This window comes from Elaeis guineensis, chromosome 1 (assembly GCF_000442705.2).
Source record: "Elaeis guineensis isolate ETL-2024a chromosome 1, EG11, whole genome shotgun sequence".
NCBI lineage: Eukaryota > Viridiplantae > Streptophyta > Magnoliopsida > Arecales > Arecaceae > Elaeis > Elaeis guineensis.
This window is the reverse complement of record NC_025993.2, coordinates 185,684,527-185,708,816: the sequence shown is the minus strand read 5'-3', so window position 1 is coordinate 185,708,816 and position 24,290 is coordinate 185,684,527. Positions and strand designations below refer to the sequence as shown.

Genomic DNA, 24,290 nt, shown 5'->3' with positions numbered 1-24,290 from the left:
GATCAGATATCGACATACCCATATCCATATTTATTTTATCTAGCAAACACAAATACGAGTATGAATATTATTTGGATGCAAAAATTTATATCCATATTTATTTTAAACGGATATGGATACAATTCGAATACTGAAAGTGTGGATATAATTATGGATATAAATTAGATAATTAAACTTTATGACCATAGAATTAAAGATATTACTAAATAAATAATAAATCAAGTTAATAACATATTTATATGATTGTATATTCTTCTAAAAAAATTAATAAGTACTATATAAAATTATACAAGGTTATGCATAGATTCTGGTATTGGAACATGGATCGAATACTTGCCTATCCATATCCATATTTATTTTTCTTCGATGAATATAAATATGAATACGGTATTGTTATGGGTACATCCTAGCCTCAGTGTTGTGCAACTTCGGATGACACCGAACTAACCAGAGGTCGTACCTCGACTATAACTGAAGACAAAGGAGATCGGACCCAGTCGACCTCATGAAGCTGATTCGTAGGTAGTAAATTAATTCCTATGCTCTATTTAACACTCTCCCGACTTCGGCATCATCCGACCTTAGCCTCGATGGCCCCAACTTCGGCCTCATCCGATCTTCGACCTCAGAGACGTCATAGATTGGGACTTGTTGTGGATCTATGGGAGATTGATGTTTATCAAATTGCAAGTATGCGGTAGATATGAAGATCACTTGGCACGACCTATTAAATTGATAGCAGTTTCTACTCAGCCCGATCCTCGTTCACCTCATCCTCGAACGATCTACCATAGCTAATAAATGGCTAACCAATCTTAGCCAACTTGAGGTTGAGCACCTACTCCACGGACTCCAAAACCTCAACACCAGACGATCTAGTATAGCTCGTCTGATGCTGAGCTAAGCTCCTAATCAGATCCATCTCTCTCTCAAATTAAAAAAGTCTAGATAGAGTGAAATTTCTCTACGATCGAGTCATCTATAAAAAAAATATTTTATCTGAATCAATCTGTGCAACAAATTCAAAAATTATTAGGATTCTGAGACAGATACAACTCCAACTCCTCTCCTATAAATAAAGGCTTCGGAATCCTCTAAGGTACGTAATCGACTTCTCGCTCTCTCTTTTCATTATTCTCCATCTCCTGACTTAAGTATCGGAGGGTCTTCACTGGAGAATGCCCCTGGTGAGAACTCCTTTGCAGGTGTTTGGGTGAAGCTCCGATAGCGATTTCATCTCGGCCACATCTACTTCGACGATCGATCTTAGATGGAAAGATCACGAGCAACTGGTATTAATTAGATCTTCAAATTTTTTTTTATATTTGAATTGGTTCGAATATAAAAATATTACTATCGATCTCCCAGCTTGAGGTCGGACATCGAAGTAGTCACGACTGATGTAAATCTTCTGCTATAGTTTCATCCGAACACTTGCAAAACAAGTCCACACTGGGGGGTTGGCTTCAGTGTAGGCCCTCTGATGCTCAAGTCAAATAGATGGAGAATGATGAGAGGAGAGAATTAGGAGTCGAATGATTGTGTACCTTGGAGGGTCCTGCAGCCTTTATTTATAGGAGAAGAGTCTGAGATGTATTTGACTCAGAGTTCTGGTGATTTTTGGATTTATCTGATGGATAGATTTGGAGGATTTTTTTTTACTAGAGATTTGATCGTAAAGGAATCCTACCTTATCTAGACTTTTTAGATTTAGAGAGGAAGAGTCTGTAGACAAATGTAATAGTTCAACAAAGACCATCCTAATAGATCTTTCTCGACAATAGCTGACCTAGTAGGTCTTTCTCGACAATAGCCGACCTAGTAGGTTGCCATGGCTGAGAAATGTAGGATCTTGCTATCTGAAGTTGATCGACTTGAAGTGGGTTGGCTATTGAGGTAAAATAGAATTAGATTGAGGAAGAAGACTTCCCGCTAATCCAATAAATTATACTAGATGATCATCGTATCTGTCCAATCTAGCAAATGCCATCTCGTGTAGCTTAGCTATAACTTGCTCGACGATGACAAAATTGTTTAGGTTGAGATCGAGGTACAGATCTACAATAAATGCCCCCTACTCTCAATTTCAAGCTGCAAATAGGTCGGTCGAAGAGAGTACTTAATCTGAGATTGATGCTAAGAGGATCACCATTCACTGAGGACACATGTTAGAAATCGAATGACTGAGGTGAATTATCTTTGAATTTGGAGTGTCAATTCCTCAGATCTGCAGAAGCCCTACTTTGACCAATTATCAGGCGACACTTATCGAACATCAGTCGGGGGAGGTAAATCATCAGTAGATCGAAATTATTTTGGGGTTTTATAAATAGGACCACGGTAACTTCTTTTTTACTGCTTCTACTATTCAAAAAGGGAGGGAACTCTGGCACTTTGGTGATTTTGCGATCTTGCTCGGGTAAAGCTGAGCTAGCTAGTCTTCCTCCGTTCTTCGTCCCCCATTTGCTCAGCCACTTCTCTTTTAGGTCAGTCCTTCTTTCTTTCAGCCATGAGTGATTCTAGTTTTTCTATCGACATCTGGAGCACAAGTGATGGCTTTAGGAGTGCGAGCTCTGGAGCATCAAGTTTGGACGACGATGTTAGGAGTGTTACCCCTGAGATGTTAAGCTCGGGGGATAATATTAGAAATGTAGACCTTGCATCTGACATAGCTTGTTCTTCGGGAAGATCCAAGATGACTTCGATCTATATAGTGTAGATTCTATCCTTTCCTACAAGGACTTAGAAGTTCTCAAATTAAAATACCAAATTCCTTCTGAGTACAAACTAGAGGTGGCCTCTCTGGGCGAAAGAATAGCTCTTCCTCATCCAGGCTAGATTGGTCTGTATGAGGAAGTCCTAAAGGTCAGAGTTCGACTGTCCTTTCACTATCTCGTAGTAAAATTTTTTAAATTATATAGAATAAGTTTCTGTAGTGTCGCACCGAACACGTGGCACCAGATCATAGGCTTCTTCACTCATTGCCTTCTCCTCGGGGTCGAGCCGACCTCCCATCTTCTTTGGGCCTCCTTCACATTGAACGAGCATCCCACAGAGAATGGATGGTAGTATGTTTCTCCTCGATGGAGATGTCATCTCTTCCGAGGTGCTCCTTCTTCAATTCACAACTGGAAGGAGCATTTTTTCTTCATCTTGATCGAGCAACCTTGGGACTTCTGCACGTCATAGGGTTGACCTTATAGGTCGGCGATTAGGACTCCAATTTTATTTGATGTCGAGGAGGAGGTATTAAAGTGGATCTTCAGTCATACTCCTTCACTAACTGAGTTTCTTACTGAGGACACTTTGTTCAGGATTGGGTTAAGTTAAGCCAACCCAAAGAGTGAGTTGCTTTTCATAATCTTCTTTAGCTCACCATTTTTTGTATTTTTACTGACTTCGTATGTCATGTAGAAATAGACCCCAAGGACGTCGAGACTCTTCATCGGGCAATGAAGAGAAAGAAGATAAACACGGCCGCAGCTCTAAAGTGCGGCCGCATCGAGGCTATTTTTGCTCAGCCCGTTATCGGGGGCTCCTCGAGGCCAAGTGAAACTTCGAGGAATCGTCGGCACTAGTGAGGACAGTGGTGCCACTGCAATCAGCTACTTCAGGGGGGCCTGCCCCTCAAGCCTCTGCATCTTCATCGCAAAGGAGTTCGGACAAGTCCAAAATTTTTGTGAAGATGTCTTCACGATCGGCTGATGTACAGGTCGGGTCTTCTGCTCCAATGGGAGCATCTTCAGATGTTGAGGCCCAGGATATTAGGATGAATATAAATAATTTTTGAGTTGCCCAGTCCTTGATCCAGTTGATCCTCCTACTGACCGACATCGAAGCCTTCAATGCTGAAGGCAGTGCATTCCATATGCATGATGCATATGACTCTATACTTCGGGTAAGTGATGATCTTCCCATGCTGCTCGATTATTATCGATCTTGATATTTGATACTAAATTTTTTTTTAGCTCACCCATCATGTAGACTACTATACCGAGGCGATGCGTGAAGCTCAGTGCATCTCAAGGGAGGTCGAGGAAAAGGCTGGCTAGGCTAGCAGAAGGGTGGATGACACCCAACTGGCAAAGCTTTAGGCCAAAGAGAAGGATTAGTCACTAAAGGAGGAAATAAAGCGATTAGAATCCGAGCTCTCTAAAGCTTAGATCGAGTCTAAAGCTCGACTATCGATCAAGAAGAAAAAGTACAAGGATGAGTTGAAGGCCACCAAGATCGTTGTGGTTGAGGCCTTCAAATCTTCAACTGAGTTCCATGGCATCAAAGTGGACTTTGGAGTTGCCTCGTATGCACAGACTATCATCGACCTCAAAGAAAAGGTCAAGAAGATGGCTTTGGATTTCAACCTCAGTCTATTGGAGTTTGACGAGGAGGAGGAGGTCGGTGAGGACGGAGATAAAGGTCTGTGGGTCGAAGATCTCTTCAACCCAGAGTAGGAGGACAGGAGAGTCGAGGAAGCAATTTCAACCGCACCTTCAACTGTTATCATTCTTTTTGACCAAGCCGAGGTCAAAGATCCATTTGGCCCCCAGGCTTGAAGCTTTTTGCTTTCACTTTTATTTTATATCCCAGCTCGGGCATGTTCGAGTTTCTTTGATCGGTACCATTTCGTAACCTTGATTATTGCTGAGATATTTTGTAACGGATCGATCTTTATTTGTAAAAATTTTTTTCTTTCAATGAAAATGTTTTCTTTACTTGACCAATCATTGGAATCAATTACCAATCTTCATTAAGTTCTTTGGGATCGCAATTGTCAGTCGTAGGCAATTCTCCCAATGATGAGTAAAAATCATTTTGTTGGAAAACACATTCTGTTCCTCGACCGCAGTCGGGGATAGTCTGTTTAAGTTGATGGCGAACATGTTACATTCTTTGACTGAAATCGAGGATTGCATATTGTGTTGGAGAACACATTCCATTCCTCGACCATAGCTGAGAACCATGCGTTATACTGATGGAGAACATGTTATGTTCCTTGACCATAGATGAGGACCGCATGTTGTATTGATGGAGAACACATTCTATTTCTCAGCCTTAGCCGAGAATCGCGTGTTATGCTGATGGAGAACACATTTCATTCCTCGACTGTAGTCGAGGACCACATGTTGTGTTGATGGAGAACATATTCCATTCTTCGGTTGTAGCCGAGGACCGCATGTTATGCTGATGGAGAACATATTTCGTTCCTCGATCGTAGTAGAGGATCGCATGCTGTGTTGATGGACAACACATTCCATTCCTCAACCGTAGCTGAGGACCATGTGTTGTATTGATGGAGAACAAGTTTCGTTCCTCGATCGTAGCCGAGGACCACATATAATGCTAATGGAGAACACATTCCATTTCTTGGCTGTAGTCGAGGACTGTGTGTTATGTTGATGGAGAACATGTTTCGTTTCTCGACCGTAGTCGAAAATCACATATTTTGTTGATAGAGAACACGTTCTGTTCTTCGACTGTAGTCAAGGATCGCATGTTATGCTAATGGAGAACACATTCTATTTCTCGACCGTAGCTGAGGACCACATGTTATGCTAATAGAGAACACGTTCCATTCCTCGATTATAGCCGAGGACCGTATGTTATATTGATTGAGAATACATTATGTTTCTCGATCGTACTTGAGAACCACATGTTGTGTTGATGGAGGACACGTTCTGTTCTTCGATCGTAGTCGAGAACTGTGTGTTTCAAACATCTGTATGGCGAACATATCATATTCTGCTCGTGGGCAAAGAACATATATTTTTCAAAAGAACATATAGTTCAATAAAATAAAAAAAATAATTTATTATTTGATTCAAAAATAATGAATCATTACAGTTCAAAGGTGGTACATACATAAATTGTCTGCGATCCAAGTCCTGAGGATTGGAGTTCCATCTAGCCGCCTAAGTTGGTAAACTCCTGATCGGATTATTTCAACAATGCAGTAAGGACATTCCCAATTCAGCATAAGCTTCGACCACTCCATCAGATGAGAGACTTTAGCTCAACGAAGGACTAACTATCCTACCAAGAAAGACTTTTCTTGAACTCGAGAGTTGTAATATCGAGCTATCCTCTATTGATGGTTAGCCATTCGAATTTACGTCCGCTCACATGTTTCTTCTAGTAAGTCCAGATTTGCTTTTAGCCCAAAGGAGTTATCGTCTATATCAAATTCTTCCACCCGTAGCATTGGCAAGCCGATCTAAAGTGGTATCATGACTTTAGTGCCGAAGGCCAGTCTGAAAGAGGTTTCTCCTGTTGGAAGCCACTGAGTCGTTTGATATGCCCATAGCACAGGTATAGCTCTTCAACCTACAATCTCTTTGCTTGACCGAGCCAAGCTTTTAATCCCTACAGTAAAATCCTGTTCGTTACCTCAGTTTCATCATTACTCTGAGGATGAGCTACAGAAGTCAGCCTATAGTTGATGCCCAATCCATTGCAGAACCCTTTGAATTTCAGATTATCAAACTGTTGTCCATTGTTGGTGATAATCGCTCATGACAGACCGAATTGACATATGATTGATTTTCACATGAAGTCACAAACTTTCGTCGAAGTGATAGTCGCTAGTACTTTCGCTTCCACCCACTTGGTGAAATAGTCAATTGTAATGAGTAGAAATTTCTTCTGTGCTGCTGTCATTGGAAAGGATCCAAGGATGTCCATTCTCCATTGAGTGAAAGATCAAGAGGTTATAATTGGAGCCAAAGGGGTAGAGGGTCAGTATTGAATATTTGAAGTCCTCTGATATTGGTCACACCTGTTCACCAGGTCGTCAACATCTTTCTACATGGTTAGTCAGAAATATCCCTATCGTAGCACTTTATGAGCAAAGACCTTACCTCCCAAGTGACTACCACAGATCTTCTCATGAACTTCTCGTAGAGCGTACTCAGTTTCTCAAGGATGGAGACACCGAAGCAGAGGTAGGGTAAATGATCTTTTATACCACTTTCTGTCGTAGATGAGGTATTGGGTAGCAAGATATTTCAACTTCTTAACTTCATCTCGATCAGTAGGCAACATTCCATCTTGTAAATAACATAATATGGGATCTATCCATCTCGACTTAGGATCAGTTTGCATCACTTCATGCTCCTCGATGCTCGACTTTTCAAGAGTTTTGAGATATGAGGTCCTCTTTAGGTCAGCTGCACCTACTATTGCTAGCTTCGAAAGTAGGTCGGCCTATATATTTTTCGCCCCTAGTATCTGCAAGATATTCATTGTACCGAAGCTGGAGGTAAGATTTTGACCTTCTGAAAGTACTTCATCATGTTTGAGGATCTATCTACATGAAGAATCCAACATTCGTCGGTTGATGAGATGATCTCCCCAGCATTCTGTTTCTCATCTGGGATAGTGCATTCTAGGATAAAATCAACCAATACCTGAGCTTTGATGGACGGTCGAGGTAGGTACTTAATATTGAATTCACTTAGCTTAATGCCCCATTTGGCTAATCACCCTGAGGTCTCTAATCGATGGAGTATTGATTTTATGGGCTGATCAGTGAGGATGGCAATAGTATGAGGTTGGAAGTATGGTCACAACTTCTTGGACGATATCACGAGAGCATAGGCCACTTTCTCAAGCTTCGTATATCTTGTCTCAACACATGGAGTATCCGACTAACATAGTAAATCAGCTTTTGTACCTTAGCTTCCTGACAGAGAAGGACATAACTGATTGCAGTAGGACAGACGATAAGGTACAAGAACAACACTTCTCCAAGTTCAGCTTGCTAAGAAGTGGAGGTGAGTCAAGATATTTTTTTAGATCTTCGAAGGCGGTTTGGCACTCCTTCGACCATTAAAAATTTTTCGCCTGTTTGAGAGCTTAAAAGAAAGGTAAGCTCCTTTCAGTCGACCTAGAAAGAAACCTATTCAAAGTCGCAATCCTTCCAGTTAGATGCTGTACTTCTTTAATCATCTCTGACGGCTTCATTTTCTGGAGAGCTCGAATCTTCTCTGGATTTGTCTCAATTTCTCATTCAGACATCATAAAATCAAAGAATTTATTAGTGGTGACAACGAATGCACACTTACTGGGATTAAGCTTCATTCGAAATCATCGCAGTGCTGTGAACGATTCCTCAAGGTCGACAATATGATGTTCAGCAATCTGACTTTTGACGAGCATGTCATTGACATATACCTCTATGTTCCGACCTATTTGTGCCTTGAATATTTTATTGACAAGTCGTTGGTAGGTTGCCCCTGTATTTTTTAGATCGAATGGCATAACCTTGTAGCGAAAAAGATCTTGGTCAGTAATAAAGACAGGTTTCTCCTCATCCTCAAGGGCCATTCAGATTTGATTGTATCCAGTGAATGCATCCATAAATGAGAGGAGCTGATATCCCGAGATCGCATCCACCAGTTGATCAATACGAGGTAGAGGGTAACTGTCCTTAGGACATGCCTTATTGAGATTGGTGTAGTCAATGCATGCACACCATTTTTCATTTGATTTTGGGACGAGGACGATATTGGCTAACCACTCTAGATAATATACTTCTCGTATTAATCTGACTTTTAAAAGTTTGTCCATCTCTTTTTGTATGGCCTTCTGTCGATCAGGGGCAAAAGGACGTTTCTTCTGCCTGATCGGACGATACTTTTGATCCACATTGAGCCGATGTACCATGATCTCTGGATCCACTCCTGGTATATCTGAAGTCGACCAAGCAAATATATCGACATTTATCCATAGAAAAGAGATGAGATGTAGATGATCTTCTACACATAAGTTTGAGCTAATTTGGACCACTTTACTCAAATCTTCACCAATGGGTATTGATATCAGGTCGTCTATTGGTTGTCCTCTTTGTTTAGTTTTCTCATCTCGTACATCTAGCTCATCCGTCGATTGTTCCACAGGTGTTGTTCCTTGCAGGGTTGCCATATAACATTCTTTCGCGAGTGACTGATTTTTTTGAAGCTCACCGACCCCTTCTAGAGTAAGAAACTTCACCATCAGATGATAGATCGATACTATAGCTTTAAGTGCATTGAGTCCAGATCGACCTAATATAATATTGTACACAGATGGAATTTTTACGACAAAGTAGTTTATTTGTGCAACTGCTTGTTTTGGAGCTCGTCCAGCTATGGTAATTAACAGGATGGTGCCTTCCACTGGGACTACAGTACCCAAGAATCTGACCAGTGAGGTAATTCTTTTCATCAATAGTTCAGAATCCAAGTTCATATGAATAAAAGCATCATAAAACAAAATATCAACTGAACTTTCATTATCAACTAGAACTCGATGTACATCATAATTAACAATATTAAAGAAACAACGACAGGGTCATCATAGGGACATTTTATTCTATCCAGGTCGGCATCTGAGAAAGTGACTTCTTAACCGACCTTTAGCTTCTTTGCCTCCTTACCTTTAACTCGACTAGGACTTGGGGTGTGTCATTCGAGCTATCCTCCAGAGATCATATGAATCTCTCCTGCAACTGGTTGATCTCTACAGGGATTTTCTTATCGAGGAGGTTCATCACATGGGTTTCTCGAGATCTGTCATTTGTCAACATATCGATGAAGGCATCCATGCCAGATTAATGCCTCAATCTTCTCCTAAGTTGCTGGCACTCTTCAGTGTCATGTCCATGATCACGGTGATATCTGTAGTACTTTCTTGGATCTCTCTTGTGTGTTGGGATAACCATCTTTCTTAGAGGAGGTAGGTCTTCTTGTCGGCCTATTTCCATTAGGATCTGAGATCGAGGAGTATTCAGTGGAGTGAAATAATGAAATCTCTGAGGAGGGGACTTAGATCGGCGAGGCGGTGCAGGAGATCTAGGTCGGTTGTTACGAGGTGGAGTTCGAGAATGATGAGGTTTAAGTTCAGGATGTTGATACTGCACTCATTGGGAATCTTTCTTTTTCTCTTATCCGGAGCTTTGATGAGATGTCCGAGCAAAATTTTTTCCTTGCTGATCTCAAGCTTCATCGGCCTGAGTATAATTCTCAGCTCGCTCCAATATTTTAAAAAAATCTTTTGGATAATTTAAATTGAGGGAGCAAAGGATGTCATTCTGCTGAAGTCCAGTTTTGAACGTAGTCATCACCACGGACTGATCTAGATTTCATATTGAACCGGCTTATATAATTTCTAAGGGATTCATTCTTCTTCTGCTTAATACTGACTAGAAAATTTGAATTACGTCGTTGTCGGTGACTGCTAATGAAGTGTGCAACAAAGAGTCAGCTCAATTAGTGGATGAATCTACGGAGCCCGACTGTAGGTTGGAGTACTAGTGACGAGCTGCTTTCCTCAAAGTAGAAAGAAAAACTCGATAAAGAGTTGCATCGTTGGTCTTTTGTAAAAGCATCAAAGTATGAAAATTCTCCAAATAATTCATCGGATCAGCTGTTCCATCGTAGGGTTCCATTTGAGGTATTTTAAATCGAGGTGGAAAAGATTCATCCATCAACCTCTGAGTGAAAGGTGGGTCGACATTGAATCTCAGGTCATCTTCTGATTGCTTCGGTGTCCAAAGTGCATCTAGCTATTATTGCATTTCCCAAAGTTTCTTTTCCATCTCATCTTCCCTAGTTTGTCGGCACCGAGGAGAAGCATGGCCTGGGATCAAATCCCTTCTCGAGATAGGGGTAGAAGACCTATGACGGCGACGAGGAGGACTTGAAGATCGGCTATGATGACTAGTCCTTGCCCTTGGGCTGTGAGGGAGCCGATTTGGCGATCTTCCTCGTGCTAGCTGTACGTCTTCTTCAACGAGGGGAGGCTCCGTGTTTTGTTGTATCCCTGGCACTATAGCTGACAGGGTACATACTTGTTGAACGAGGCTATTATATTGGTCGTGGGAAATGGCCGATGCCGAGGGTGCTACTGGTGCTGCTAGTGAAATGGGTGGAGGATTCTCCTGTGCCGGTGGTATTTCATTGGTCGGTGGAGCATTGTTGGCCTGTCGACTATTGGAACACTACAACGCATTTGATGTTCCTCTGTGCATCCTCATGGTGATTGACGAATGGTGATGGGCTTCCTCTCCTCTCGAAATAGGACCTCAGGACTAGCTTTAAAGTAAAATCTCAAGACTAGTTGAAGAGGACCATTCCTCTAGCGCCAAATGCTACTGCCGATCTCCCAGCCTGAGGTCGGATGCTGAAGTAGTCACGACCGATGTTGATCTTTTACTATAGCTTTACTTGAACACCTACAAAACAAGTCCACACCGGGGGGTTGGCTCTGGTGTAGACCCTCTGATGCTCAAGTCAAAGAGATGAAGAACGATGAGAGGAGAGAATTAGAAGTTGATTGATTGCATACCTTAGAGGGTCCTAGAGTCTTTATTTATAGGAGAAGAGTTTGAGATGTATTTAACTCGAAATCCTAGTGATTTTTAGATTTGTCGGACAGATAGATTCATAGAAAGATTTTTCTTTTATGGGAGATCTAATCGCAAAGAAATCCTACCTTATTTGGACTTTCCAGATTTGGAGAGGAAGAGTCTGTGACAGATGTAATAATTCAGCAAAGACGGTCCCAGTAGATCTTTCTCGGCAACGGTCGATCTAGTAAGTCTTTCTCAACAAAAACTGACCTGGTAGGTCACCATGATCGAGGAATGTAGGATCTTGCTATCTGAAGTTGATTGACTTGAAGTGAGTTGGCTGTTGAGGTGAAAAGGAATCAGACTAAGGAAGAAGACTTACCACTAATCCAATAAATTATACTAGGTAATCACTATATCTGTCCAATCTAGCAAATACTATCTCGTATAGCTTAGCTATAACTTGCTCGACGATGACAAGATTATTTAGATCGAGACCGAGGTATAGATCTATAACAAAAAATAAATCTAAATAAATATTATCTATGTCGCTTCTATCCGTAGCTAGAGTTGGCAAAATATGACCCACCCCGCCAACCAAACCCATATTTGACCTGCTATAAATAGGTTTGGATTTAGGTTAAATGGATTTGGATCATAAACGCATCGATCCATTTAATCTATTTAATAATTAGGTCGGATTTGGGTTTTACATATCTGACCTGTTTAATCTGTTTAATCTATTTAATATTCAGATCGGGTTGAGTCAGATAACTCATTTAACCTGTTTAACCTATTTCTGATCTATTTAATCCAATTTATTTGACATGTTTAATCCATTTAAAACTCGTTTAATCCATTTAAAATCTATTTAATCTATTTCTGACTCATTTAATCTAATCTGTTTAATCTGTTTAACTCATTTAATTTAATTTAATATATTTAATAAATAAATTAAATAGATCGAATCGAATTATCTGTTTAATAAATAAATTAAATTTAAATTAATTATTTTTAATTTATTTTATATTAATTTAACTCATTTATGATTCGATCCAACCTAATTGTCAATCCTATCCGTAGCCGGGCATATTGCTAACGTCTGGCGCCCTAACGTTGGCAACTAAGGTTTGAATTCGGGCCGCACCACATCCAATGGTAGCGACCAGCGAAGAGCAAGAACAGGTTTCAGGTGTCGGTGTCCCGTCAAGCAACATTCATTTCCGGTCGCGAAAATAGCTGGTGTGGTGGTGCTAATGCTGCCGCAGGAGGTATGGGGGGAGCAGTAGCAGCAGCCACCGCCCTCTTCGCTCGCCTCCCTTTCCGTCGCTACCGCTCCTCTATCCTCGTCCCCAATCCCACTCCTCCTATTAGCGGCTGCGGCGGCGACGGATCCATAGGCCCTATCTTCCTCTTCTTCACCGGTTCCGTCCCTTACTTTTCCCCTTCCTCTTTTTATTTCTCCTCCATTGCTTCCTCCTACCCAGCTGATTCTGGTGAAAGCGTCGAGACTGAAACCCTAAACAACGGCCTCGGCCTACCTTACCCGTCCCAAGATGAAGGAGGAGCCTCCTCCCCCACGGACGCCACCGATGTGTTCCGGCGGTGGGGGTGCACCAAGTCCGAGGTGTCCCAGATACTGAGCCGCCGCCCCGCCCTCCGCCGCGTGAGCCTCCCGGCTCTCCAGTCCAATCTCCAGGTACTGCGTGGCCTTGGCGTCCTTGGCCCCGACCTCGTCGGCATCATCACCTGCCGCCCACGCTTCCTCTTCGGCAGCCTCGCCCTCGGCCTCGACGCCCGCCTCGACTTCCTCCGCACCCTCTTCCCCTCCGACGCCGCCCTCCGCCGTGCTGTCGTCCGCAACCCATCCCTCCTCACCTACGACGTCGACCGCACCATGCGCCCCTGCGTCCAGCTCTACGAGGCCCTCGGCGTCGCCCGCCGCGATCTTGGCCGCCTCCTCGTCTCCCGCCCCACCATCATCCCCCGGTCCTCCCTCGACGACGAGAAGCTCGACCTCGTTCACCGAACCCGCCTCCCCACCACCGCCGCCATGTACAAGTACGCCCTCTCCATCGTCGCCGTCTCCCGCCTCGAGACCCTCCGCGCCAAACTCGCCAACCTCGAGAAGTTCGGCTTCTCGCCTGACGAGGTGATGGGGCTTTTCGCCCGCACCCCCAACGTGCTCACCCTCTCCGTCGACAAGGTCCAGCGGAACATGACCTACATCATGGGGACCATGAAGCTCCCGGCCCGCGTCGTCCTTGACCAGCCCTTTCTCCTGTTCTGCAACCTCGACAAGGTGCTCAGGCCTCGGTACCTGGTCGGCCTGAAGCTGCAGGAGATGGGCCTTGAGCCCCGGATCAAGGGGCCCGCCCTCGTCCAGGCGATGAGGATGAAGGAGCCGCGCTTCCTCAAGGTGTTCGTGCGGTGCCACCAGGAGGACGTCGCTGGGGCCCTTATGGAGTACTATGCCAGCGTCAAGGGGTCGGGACGGTTGGCAGAGTCGTCACGCTCGGTCAAGCACAAAGGCTTCCCCTTCTAATTATAAGGATATCAAAGCTGCTCCGATCAGATGTGGTAAGCATCTTATCGCTTGTTCGTTTTCATTCTTTTAGTTAGCTTGTTGGCTGAATCAAGCACACCATGCTTCTAAAACAATTAGGTATTCAGAATTCTTTCATTGCAGTGGAGCTAGAAGAGTGGTCCTCGACTCTTTTGCTCTGTGGTCATGTCAGTGCAGCAGGAAGAAGCTGGCGATAGAGACATACGCAGCTGGCTGTTTAAGTTATTCTGTCATAATCTGAGAACTGCAAAGGGCATGCATTGTAATCCTTCCCCCCCTCCTCTCTAATTTTACTGGAGCCTTGCTTCGTTAATTCATCAAGTAGACCATATCAGGGTTTGTAAACTGCCATCTTGTTTGAAAATTAAGAATGGAAGTCAGTTCCAAGAGGCCCTGTTGAAATTATCCTAGCAACCCTAGTATCTGGCTGGATCTTTTTGATTTTCGAATATATATTTGACTATTCTGTCTTTATTGCCAAATTCTATATGTGGATGTTAGATATGGTCTCAAGTTCTTATGCATGTTGAGAAGGGTCAGCATAGAACTGTGTCATAGACCCTAGATTTGCAAGTTGTATACATATTGAAAAATAAACACCCCAACGTGTATCACCAACTATATGAAACTATGCAAAGTGGAATTTTGGATGCACACATATCAGCACATAAATAACCATGTATCAAGAGACACTTTTTTTTAACAAGTACCCAAGTCCTAGGTTGCATTTGATTGCAGAAGAGTATAATACAGGATTGTTTTTTCTATTCCCATGTAGAATTGTAATTCCTAGAATAAGGAACAAGCTTGAAAAGAAAGATATTGTGATATCAATTTCGCCCATTACTTAGGAATAACCAATCCTCTCTGCCCCTACTCAAGGGGGGAAAGGTTAAATCGTGGGGTTGTTTATCTCAATTTTTTGATATGCGCTAGGGTGGGTCATGATTGAGCCAGTATTATGCATAACAATTGTGGCAGATTTCTAAGTGCGTCTGTCTAATATGACCTGATACATGTTGATGCAGATCTGTATTAATAGATGATGTTGTGTGATATTTTATATAGCACTATTTAACTTATACTGTAACTAGGACATAATATAGATATACGATGCCCATATGATTTTAGATTGTAATAAGACAAGTCAGCCACTTACTATTGGCACTTCTACCTTTTGGCCTCTAGTAGGTTATACCCTGTTACCAATACCAAGAGACACGGTGATGAGTAAATTGTAGCATTCTATTTCTGATGTCAGACGTTGGAGAAGTAGAGGAGATAATAGAAGAGCAATCGCAGAAGATCATACTTCTTAACTTAAAGATGATAATTAAATTCCAAATAACTTGTCCATTTCATTTTGAAAGTACAACTACATTAGGCATAGGCATGGGATATCCATGCTTCTTTGCAATTAAGAAGATAATTAATTCATCCTTGACATGAAAGGGATGAATGTACAACATATCAAAAGACATAAAAAACTAATAAAAGACAACACATAAGACATTTATTGTACACTTAATTACTTGTAATTAAGGTTTTTTGGATTGGTACTGAAGCTCTTACTAGCCAGCAATCAGTTCAATATGGTACGGTCCATACTGTACCATACTGAAGCATATCGAAATAAGGGGAGAGAAGGGAGAGGAAGGAGGGTGGGGGAGAGGATGAAGGAGAGGGAGGGAGAGGGGGGGCTCAGTTGACCTAACTTTGATAGATCTGGATAGGCTTCAAGGTCTTTGCAACGAAGTAGAGAGGTCGGAGAGAAGTTGAATTTGGAGGAGGGTTTCGACAGGGTTCATGGACTTTGTGACAAGGAGGAGAGGCCAAATAAAGAGGAGGGCTTTGAGAGCTTCATGATAAAGAAGGGAGGCCAAATCCGATGATGAGGGCTTTGAGTAAACCTTGACAAAGAGAGGTATCGAAGGAGGTGAGATAGGGAAAGAGAGAGAGGGGAGGTGAGGATTCGAACTGTTGGGAGAGCTGGGTGGGAGAGGGAGGGTGACCTTGTTGATTCGAGCCTCTGATCTTACCGATAATCGACTAATATGATTTGGTATGCCCAAATCAGCCAGTTCGGCATGGCTTGTCAGACCTTGTCATTAATAGCATGATGAATGCATGGGTTTAATTAGAGAAGTGCAAATCCAACTTAAGGGACACACTTTCTTGTATGTTTTTATATGTTCTACTTTTTCTTTTCTGGACATATATATTCTTATTTGAGATTGCTGCTGCTTAAATATCTGCTCTTTAAATGGCTTTGAGTGCTGAATCAAGCCTCTTTATTCTAATGTTTGTAACTTGGACTCTTAATATTGTATCGGAGTCTAAAAATTTGAACTTATATCTAATCATTAACCTTATTTTTTATTGTTTCCCTTCCATGTTGATGCTCTTACCTTTTTCTTCTCTTCTTAGTTGCAAAAGTAGAAAGTTTCATGGTCTTATCAATCTTGAAGTAATATTCTTACACTATATATGTCACTTTTTAAGGCACGAAAATGACAAGATTGGGATCCCTTGTCAGCTCATGTTCATCCAAAATTTTGAAGGCTAAATGTTGTCCTATGATAATGCGGAACCAATCTTGGATAATCAAAAAAAGCCTATAAAGGTTATCTGAAATTTATTATAGATTTGTTTAAAATGTTCTGCAGCCATATTAAAGGGAGGAGGATAAGAAAGGAAAAGGACAAAAACTTTTCTTTAAGATATGGGCTTAACTTTCTCCTACATGCATATTTGATAATTGCTTAAACTGAAGAAAGCCAAACATATGTTGATCCTACCTTTTGTACTGAACTTATGAACAAAGAAACAATGTAGTCAAAGGCACTCTAGATTTTTGCCTAGGTGTGTGGGCTAGGCAAGGCAACACCTAAGCACCTCAACAATCCCCAACAGAGGCAAATTTGGTAAGGCGATGCCTAGGCGAGCGCTTGGGACAAAACAAGGGGTGACCACCAAGCACCTCTTCGATGTCCAACAATATTCTTCCTGTCCTCTTTTATCATTCTTTAAAGATCTCTTAGATTTATTTGGATATCGATTTTGGTCTATGGGAGCCCTAATTAAAGGCCACTCTAGGATGTTCAGTGGCTTATTTTTATTGACTTTTGTTTATAACCTGTTATAAAAAGTGGCATTTTGATATGATGTTTCAAAAGATGTACAATATGACATCTAATGTTCAAGATGGTTATGACTTAGAATGTTGAGATCTAAATAGCTAATCTGATAATATTTGCTTTCTTCAGATCTTGTTATCTAGAAACTTCATTTTTAAGCTGTCTAGAAGTGTCGGCACCTTTGGACACTTAAATATGGCAAGACACGACTAAATGTAGCTGGATGTTCCACTTTGAAGTGTCCTATTGATGTGGGCAAAAAGTGTCCAACATTTAGAGACTTTTTTTTTTTTTTTTTGTGTGCCATGTAAGAGACTCTTAGTATTCGTGTTGGCTGCTTTCAATGAAGTGTCTTTAAGGTTTTCTAAACACTTCGAGAAACGTTCTTAAGTTTTTCTAGACACCTCAAGCAAAGGTTCTTATGTTTGTAATATAAAATTAATTTTTAATATAAAGCTATCATAGTTATGTGAACACTTTAAACAAAATGTCCTATATTTTAAATTTATATGTATCACAAGTAGTTATCGATTTAAGTAACCTAACACATCATAAATGAATTTAGAAAACAAATTAAAAAACTTGCGAAGCCATTGGTATTATGTTAATTTATTTGTTAGATAGCATCTAAAATTTTAAGTTCTTTTTTTTTTGGAATAATTATCAAAAGACATGAACACACAACAAAAATACATACATACACGAAAAGACCCATAAACTACAAACACACACATATATGTAGAGAGAGAGAGAGATGGAATTTGCATCTCTCGAGAAAAGAATGTATCTACTCACCTCGACTCCAAAATCAATAATGAGACATCCAAATCAAATATCTACATTGTTGATCATGATCTATATCACTAAAAATGCCTATAAACAAAATCATGTATTTTGGTGGTCTCTTAACTATGCATTTTATGGACATAGAATTGAACTATTAAAATGATATGAGACTGTTTTGTTATGATGTAAATATCAAAATCGGTTGACTTGTATGGATGCATGCATGCATGCATGTATGCACATATATCAAAATCAGTCGACTTGTATACATCAAAATCAGTCAACTTGTATGCCGGTTGACTTGTATGTATACATCCTCTAGACCCATAATTTTGTGAACAATGCTGGATGGAGTTTGTTGATTGTAGCACACGGACATACATACTTCTATTCATAGCATACATGCATGCATGCATGCTATGTGTCTATGTATGTATGGATGTATGTATATTAACATGTGTAGATCATGATCAATAATGTAGATTCTCAATTTATATACTTTTTTCATGTATTTTAGCATGCTACCACAATGATTTTTTTTTTTTTTTTTTTTGTCATGCTTAGGTTAAAGACCACCAAAACACATCATATTTTGATTTCTAGACATTTTTAGTAGCATAAATCATGATCAACAATTTGGATTTTTGATTTGGATGCCCCATTATTGCTTTTGGAGTTGATATCCTCTCCTCTCAAGAGGAGAGTCTATCTCAGGTTGTGTACATACATATGTATATGTGTTGTACTTGTGCATAGATTTTGGGAGGTTGTTGTGTTAGATGCTCAGGGACACTTACACACTTGGCATCTGTGCCAAGTTCTAGGTAACAATGGTTGAGATGAGGACCTTTTGGTGTCTCATGCCTCAGGCAATGTGTTAAAGGCACCTTTGGCTTTTGACAACCTTGTAAAAAAAATTGATTTTTTTTTTTTTAGAAAAAAGATGTGCCTCATCCCATTCTCACATTTTCAGACTTGTTAACTCGGTGAAAACAAGCTTGTTTAGTACATATAATATGGTTAAAACTTATGCTTGGATCTTAAGTTATACAGCTTAAAGCTATTGTTGTAATATAATCTAAACATAGGATAGACAATCTAATTTAAGTTATGAACCATAAAACTCAAATTATTAAACTAGATAACCCGAGTTTTGATTGTGATAAGGACTAAGAATTGTCCGTGGCTGTGTGCAAGATTGATCCTTGCTTTTGTTAATGTTATAAAAATAACTAAAGGATATACCAAGCCTAGAAGGCTTTCTTTTTTTTTAAAAAAAGGCTTTTCTTTTTGCAACATAACCCACATTTCTGAATTTAGTGACAGAAATCTGGCCTTCGAGTTATCTATGTGATACATCTGTGAATGGAAGTCTTTATTGATTGCATATTTTGCATGAAAAATCTAAACCATGCATTTGGCTATCTATTAGTAGACTGCGTCTCTCTCTCACACACACAAAGGAAGAAGCTATTTTATTCTTGTTCATATTGGCCTTTGTGTGTAGTGTTATTTAGCATGCAAATAGTATGATTTTGTAGAAAGTATATTGGGGAAGGTAGCAATCAAGAATTATATTCGACTATAGACATCTATTGTTTCCTATTTTGTTAACTAGAGCTCGTAGACGAGTCACATAGAATAGTACAAATTTTAATGATGGTTATAAAAGGTGAAAAAGAAATAGGAAGTGCTTTTTCTGTGGGATATGTAGCCATAATATATGTTAGGACTCACATTCAATGTCTTTTTTTCCCTTTTGGGCTCAAGTATCGATGTTTGTTAAGTTTCTATTTACAGGCATTATTTATCAAATAAATGATTAGAGGCAGACTGTGATGCAAATCCACTTATCGTAATATAGCTATGGATTTTAAATGAGGTCAGGATTATACTCTTGAACTTGTGCAGGGGATAAAGTTTATAGCTAAATTGGATTATAAATGGGGTCGGGATTATACTGTCGAACAAAGTTTCATGTTCCAACATTATTTTACTGAATATATCTCGGGTAAGTGCTGATTTTGCATGCCATAATTGTATATTTTCTGCACTACTGGTTTGATTTTATCATAGTTGGCTAGTTTTTACTCATCTTAATTTGCTCCATTCATTGTTCATTACATATTTGTGTTGTATAAAAGGACACTCTTACACGAATCTATGACTCCAACTCCACCTGAATAAGGGATTCATCCTCCTGCTTAGCATTTCACATTCACTTTCATGTTTTTCTTTGCTGGTGTTTCTTTTTCCTTTTATATAATGGAGGCTAGTAAAGGTACTCTTTTTTTTTTTTCTTTTTTTTTCCTTTGACCTATCTATGATGGGGTGGAGTTATCTAATTGAATCATATATAAAGCCCAGTGTCTGGTGTATCAAATCTTGACCACTCGCCCTAAATTAATTTACCATTTTTCTGCATGTGATGGGATCATGGTCTCCTTACCCAATTATGGTTCCGGCAACCTGGGTTCCTGTGAGGGGTGGACTAGGGACAGACCTAACCCTTGCTCTTTTTCCTCCCCCCCCCCCCAACAAAGTGACTGCTCTAGGACTTAAACCCACAGTATCATGATTGTCAGCAAGAGCTTTTTTTTTTCTTCCCAATCCTGGTGCCACATTATTCACATTGCATGTGAAGGAATCATGGTCATCCATAAACCAGTCACCTGAATCACACATATCAAGTGCTAGTTTATTTAAAGGCAATAGTAACCTTATAGTCTTTTTTCGTTTATTTTTGCAAAATCAGCTTCAGTTTGCACAAAGAAGATTGTTCATTGATACACTATTTATCAATATCATGGAAAAGAGCACTAGCAACAGTTGAAGCTTTTTGTTCCAATAGTTAAGCTGAGATGATGATCTACAGTTGAGCTGAACTCCTCTGAGGCTAGAGTGTTGAGCTTCTGTTGTTCACTTTTATGTCATGTTTATCAGCACTAGATCTTGAGCATGCTTACTACTTCATAAGTGGTCCAATCAAGATTTTTTGTACCATGCCGAACCGGCCGGTACACCCTGTACCGTATCGGACCGGCGGAGAACCGGCACGGTTCGGCCGATGAAATCGGTGTACCGGAGGAGGGAGAAAGAGAGGGAAAGTGAGAAAGAGAGAGAGAGGAGGATGAGAGGGAGGGAAACAACCACCGAAGGCCAACTGTGGCCGACGGAGGGCTTCCGCGCCTGATTATCGTCCGATGGGGCTTTTACAAGAGCGAGAGAGAGAGAGAGAGTTCAGAGGGGGGGAGCGACGAAGGCCGGCGGAAGGGCCGTCGGTGTTTGTTGGATAGCCGTTGTGGCCATCGGACGGCGAAAGTGGGCACGTGAAGCCACGGCTGCGGAATGGGGGCAACAGCCCCTGTTCATCGCTCTTTTTTAAAAATGAAGGTGAATAGTGAAGCCGGCAATCAATTTGCCGGCTTCACTTTGAAATTTTTTTTTAAAAAGGTAACAGTGAAGCCGGCAATTAGTGAAGCCGGCAAACTAATTGCCGGCTTCAACTATTTCGATCTTTTTTAAAAAAATAGCCGTGAAACAGGGGCGTCGCCTCTATTTTATGCCCACGGTGCCGCGCACATGGACTGTGCCATCCGGTGGCTATGGCGGCCAGTCGGAGGCTGTCCGGCGGCCCCTCTAACTCCTCCCTCCTTTTCTTTCTTCCTCCCTCTCTCTCTCTATTTCTCTCTCTTTCTCTTTTTTCTTCTTCCGGTTCAGGTCCTATGCCTTCATCAGTTCACATCGGTTCGGTACGGTACGGAATCATACCATACCGTACCGTCGGCCGACCGATATGGCTACCAGTACTGGTTTCGGAAACCTTAGGTCCAATCATGGAAACCTAGAGTAATGTGATTTATGAATTGGTTCTTCTTGCCGATAACTTGGATAAGTCTCCGATAAAACTATTATATCTTGGGAATAAGATTCTACCGTTGAACCCCTATTTTAATTTGCTCGTTTTTTCTGGAGGGTATTTCACTCAACCCCATACTCACAGCTTGATAAAGCATAACTAAATTATTTAATGTTTCCTTTTTGTTCGTGCAATCTTATATCTTGTATTTTGTAGATAATGTTGTGACTTGTGATGGTGCATATGACAGTTTCTCTCTTCGTGTATCAAGGAGAAGGTTAGGCACCCATGGTCGAATTGATTGGTCATATCCTTGCCGTTATCGACGTTGGTGAGCAGGTAATTGCTTGCTGATATCACGATTTTTTTAAGAGAATATAATGTTTTGGAGGTGGAGAATGAAGTAGCGCTTATTTGATGTTCTTGTGCAGGTGTGGGAAAGCTAGGTTCTGCCAGATATGCATATTCTCAAGCTGCTTTATCCTTTAATGCAGGATCCCAGTCATGAGCAACCGGTTATCATACCACTTTATGCATCTCTAACTCATCTTCTCCAGTTAGTGGCAAAACTGTAAGCAGCATCAGAAACACCAACTTCCTAGCAAAGAGTTCAGTTCTTGTAGTCCAAGGCAGGAGTAATGGGAAAGGTAGCAGTTCTAGGCTGATTGAAGTTCTTAGATGATTTGATAAGAGAGAGCAAAAAACTCTCCCCCCTCTGTTATATTTTTGTTTAATCTTTCGAACGAAGACAGTCCAAAATATTTGGTTTTTCTTTTTTTTTTTTTGGTATATATATGGGCGGTCACACCACTCTGACATGAGAACAGTTCAGACAGTCAGAGTATAAAATTTCCTGCAGGGCTGGTGGGATTTGTCAAGCTCAGTCTCCAGAGTGTTTTGCAACAAATGATGCTATTCGATTTGTCACATTGTTTGCTTTTCGATAAACATGCAACACTACCATTATAGTTGGGAGGTGAAGCACAGTTCAAATGTTAGAGAAGAGTAGATAGGTTTTCAGTTGCCTCGTATTGTCACGGAGTTATCCAATGATGGTGGCAGAGTTATTCAAAACAAAAAATTTTTCCACTTGCAGCTCAAAAATAATATCCATTCAGCTCAGCTTTCAAAACTAAAAGCTGTCCAGAATACTTAGTTCAATGGAATGGTTTGATGGTTTCACGTAAAAACTGGCTGTATTCCTTCGTGATGATGTTGGGGTAATTGAAGCTTTCAGTTACTGCATGTAAATCAATGTACCTTTAGTCTCTACATTATCTTTGATATTATTGTTCTGCCGTGCATAAAACAAGATATATTATACTATTAAAGCAAGTCATGAATAACGAGCACAGGAATGGGGTTTTTTTAGTTGTTTCAGAATATGCATGGCTATAGAAAACATATAAGGTCTGTGGAGGTGCAGTCCAAACAACGAGAAATTATTACCTCGATCATTCGCAGGCAGACCACCCAAATCCCAAGGTGGATAACATGCCACATTAACCTTTGTATTTCACGAATTCCCGATTACATGTTATCTATGTGCGTGTGCTCCGAGATTTGCGTGGATCTACTTAGGCGTGGTCCAGGCAATAATTTCTCCCAAACAAGACTGGATCCAGCTTAGCCCAGGAAGGTGTCATGACAACTCAGAGTTCCAAAGTGGGGAACCAGAGCAAACCAGTCAGGCATCCACTGGAGGGAGCTACTTTTGGTCGTGGCTGCAGCCAGCGCTAATGCCCCGTGGCCCTATCTGTGCGTGCGATTGGCAGGACGCGATGCTTGGTAGCTGTAGTCTCAGAGGTTTTGTCCCACTATTTGTGTTGATCTAGGTGCCTATGATCGGCACAATGCAGCATTGAGTGATAGGTTGAGCGGCTCGTTCTAGCCCAGAAAGTTTTAGATGAATTTGGATCTGAGTTTTAAGTTCCATTGGTCGGACCTTGTCTGAAATTTAAGTCCATCTATTAAATAGATTTGATTAGGATTTGCATTGGGTTAGTCCGAGCCTAACTTGAGCTTGAAATTATATAATATGTAAATTTTTAAATTTCATGGGACAAAGATGTTCTGATTTCTTCATGGAATGAAATGTCTCACTATCTCAACTTGTTGGGATAGTAGTTTTGATCGTATATTCCACTACATATCCTCTATTTTTGTCCGCTTCTTCTTTCTTTTCTTTTTCTCTTTTTTTTTTTTTCTCTCATTCCTTCCTTTCTTTCTTTCTTTTTTCTTTTTTCTTCTTCTTTCTCTTTGTTTCCTTCCTCCTTTCTTTTTTTTCTTTTTTTCCCCATTCATTTTTTTCATTCATTTTTCTCATTTTTATTTCTTCTTTCCTTTCTTTCCTTTTTCTTCCTCTATCTGTGCGAATAGATTTTGGAGTTCCCACTCCATCTTATTCTCATTTTACCATAGAAATGGGACATGACGATAGGGATGCCTCCTACTCCATCGAGATAATATATATATATATATATATATATATATATATATATATATATATATATATATATATATATATATATATATATATATATATATATATAGGCAGATTTGAGTAAGATCAACCGAATTTGGATGCAGATCTAATCAAACTAAAATTAAATAATA

The 24,290-nt window shown here is 40.6% G+C and overlaps 1 protein-coding gene across 7 annotated transcripts; it reads left to right on the top strand.

Moving 5' to 3' along the window:
- Nucleotides 1–12,441: 12,441 nt before the first annotated feature.
- Nucleotides 12,442–22,622, top strand: LOC105035005 (uncharacterized). Of its 7 annotated transcripts, none has more exons than XM_073250723.1 (5): nt 12,443–13,906; nt 14,016–14,154; nt 19,727–19,826; nt 21,925–22,013; nt 22,106–22,622. In XM_073250723.1, the coding sequence occupies exon 1, from the start codon at nt 12,600–12,602 to the stop codon at nt 13,869–13,871; it is 1,272 nt and encodes a 423-aa protein (XP_073106824.1). In that variant the 5' UTR covers nt 12,443–12,599; the 3' UTR covers nt 13,872–13,906; nt 14,016–14,154; nt 19,727–19,826; nt 21,925–22,013; nt 22,106–22,622. The 7 variants fall into 7 exon arrangements, with proteins under 7 accessions (XP_073106825.1, XP_073106824.1, XP_073106823.1 ...); XM_073250722.1 differs by having other exon boundaries at nt 14,000–14,154; XM_073250719.1 differs by having other exon boundaries at nt 12,444–13,906; nt 13,992–14,154.
- The last annotated feature ends 1,668 nt before the right edge of the window (nt 22,623–24,290 follow it).

Excerpts from the sequence above, each read along its gene's own strand:
- LOC105035005 (XM_073250724.1), top strand. The coding sequence starts at position 12,600 with ATGGGGGGAGCAGTAGCAGCAGCCACCGCCCTCTTCGCTCGCCTCCCT.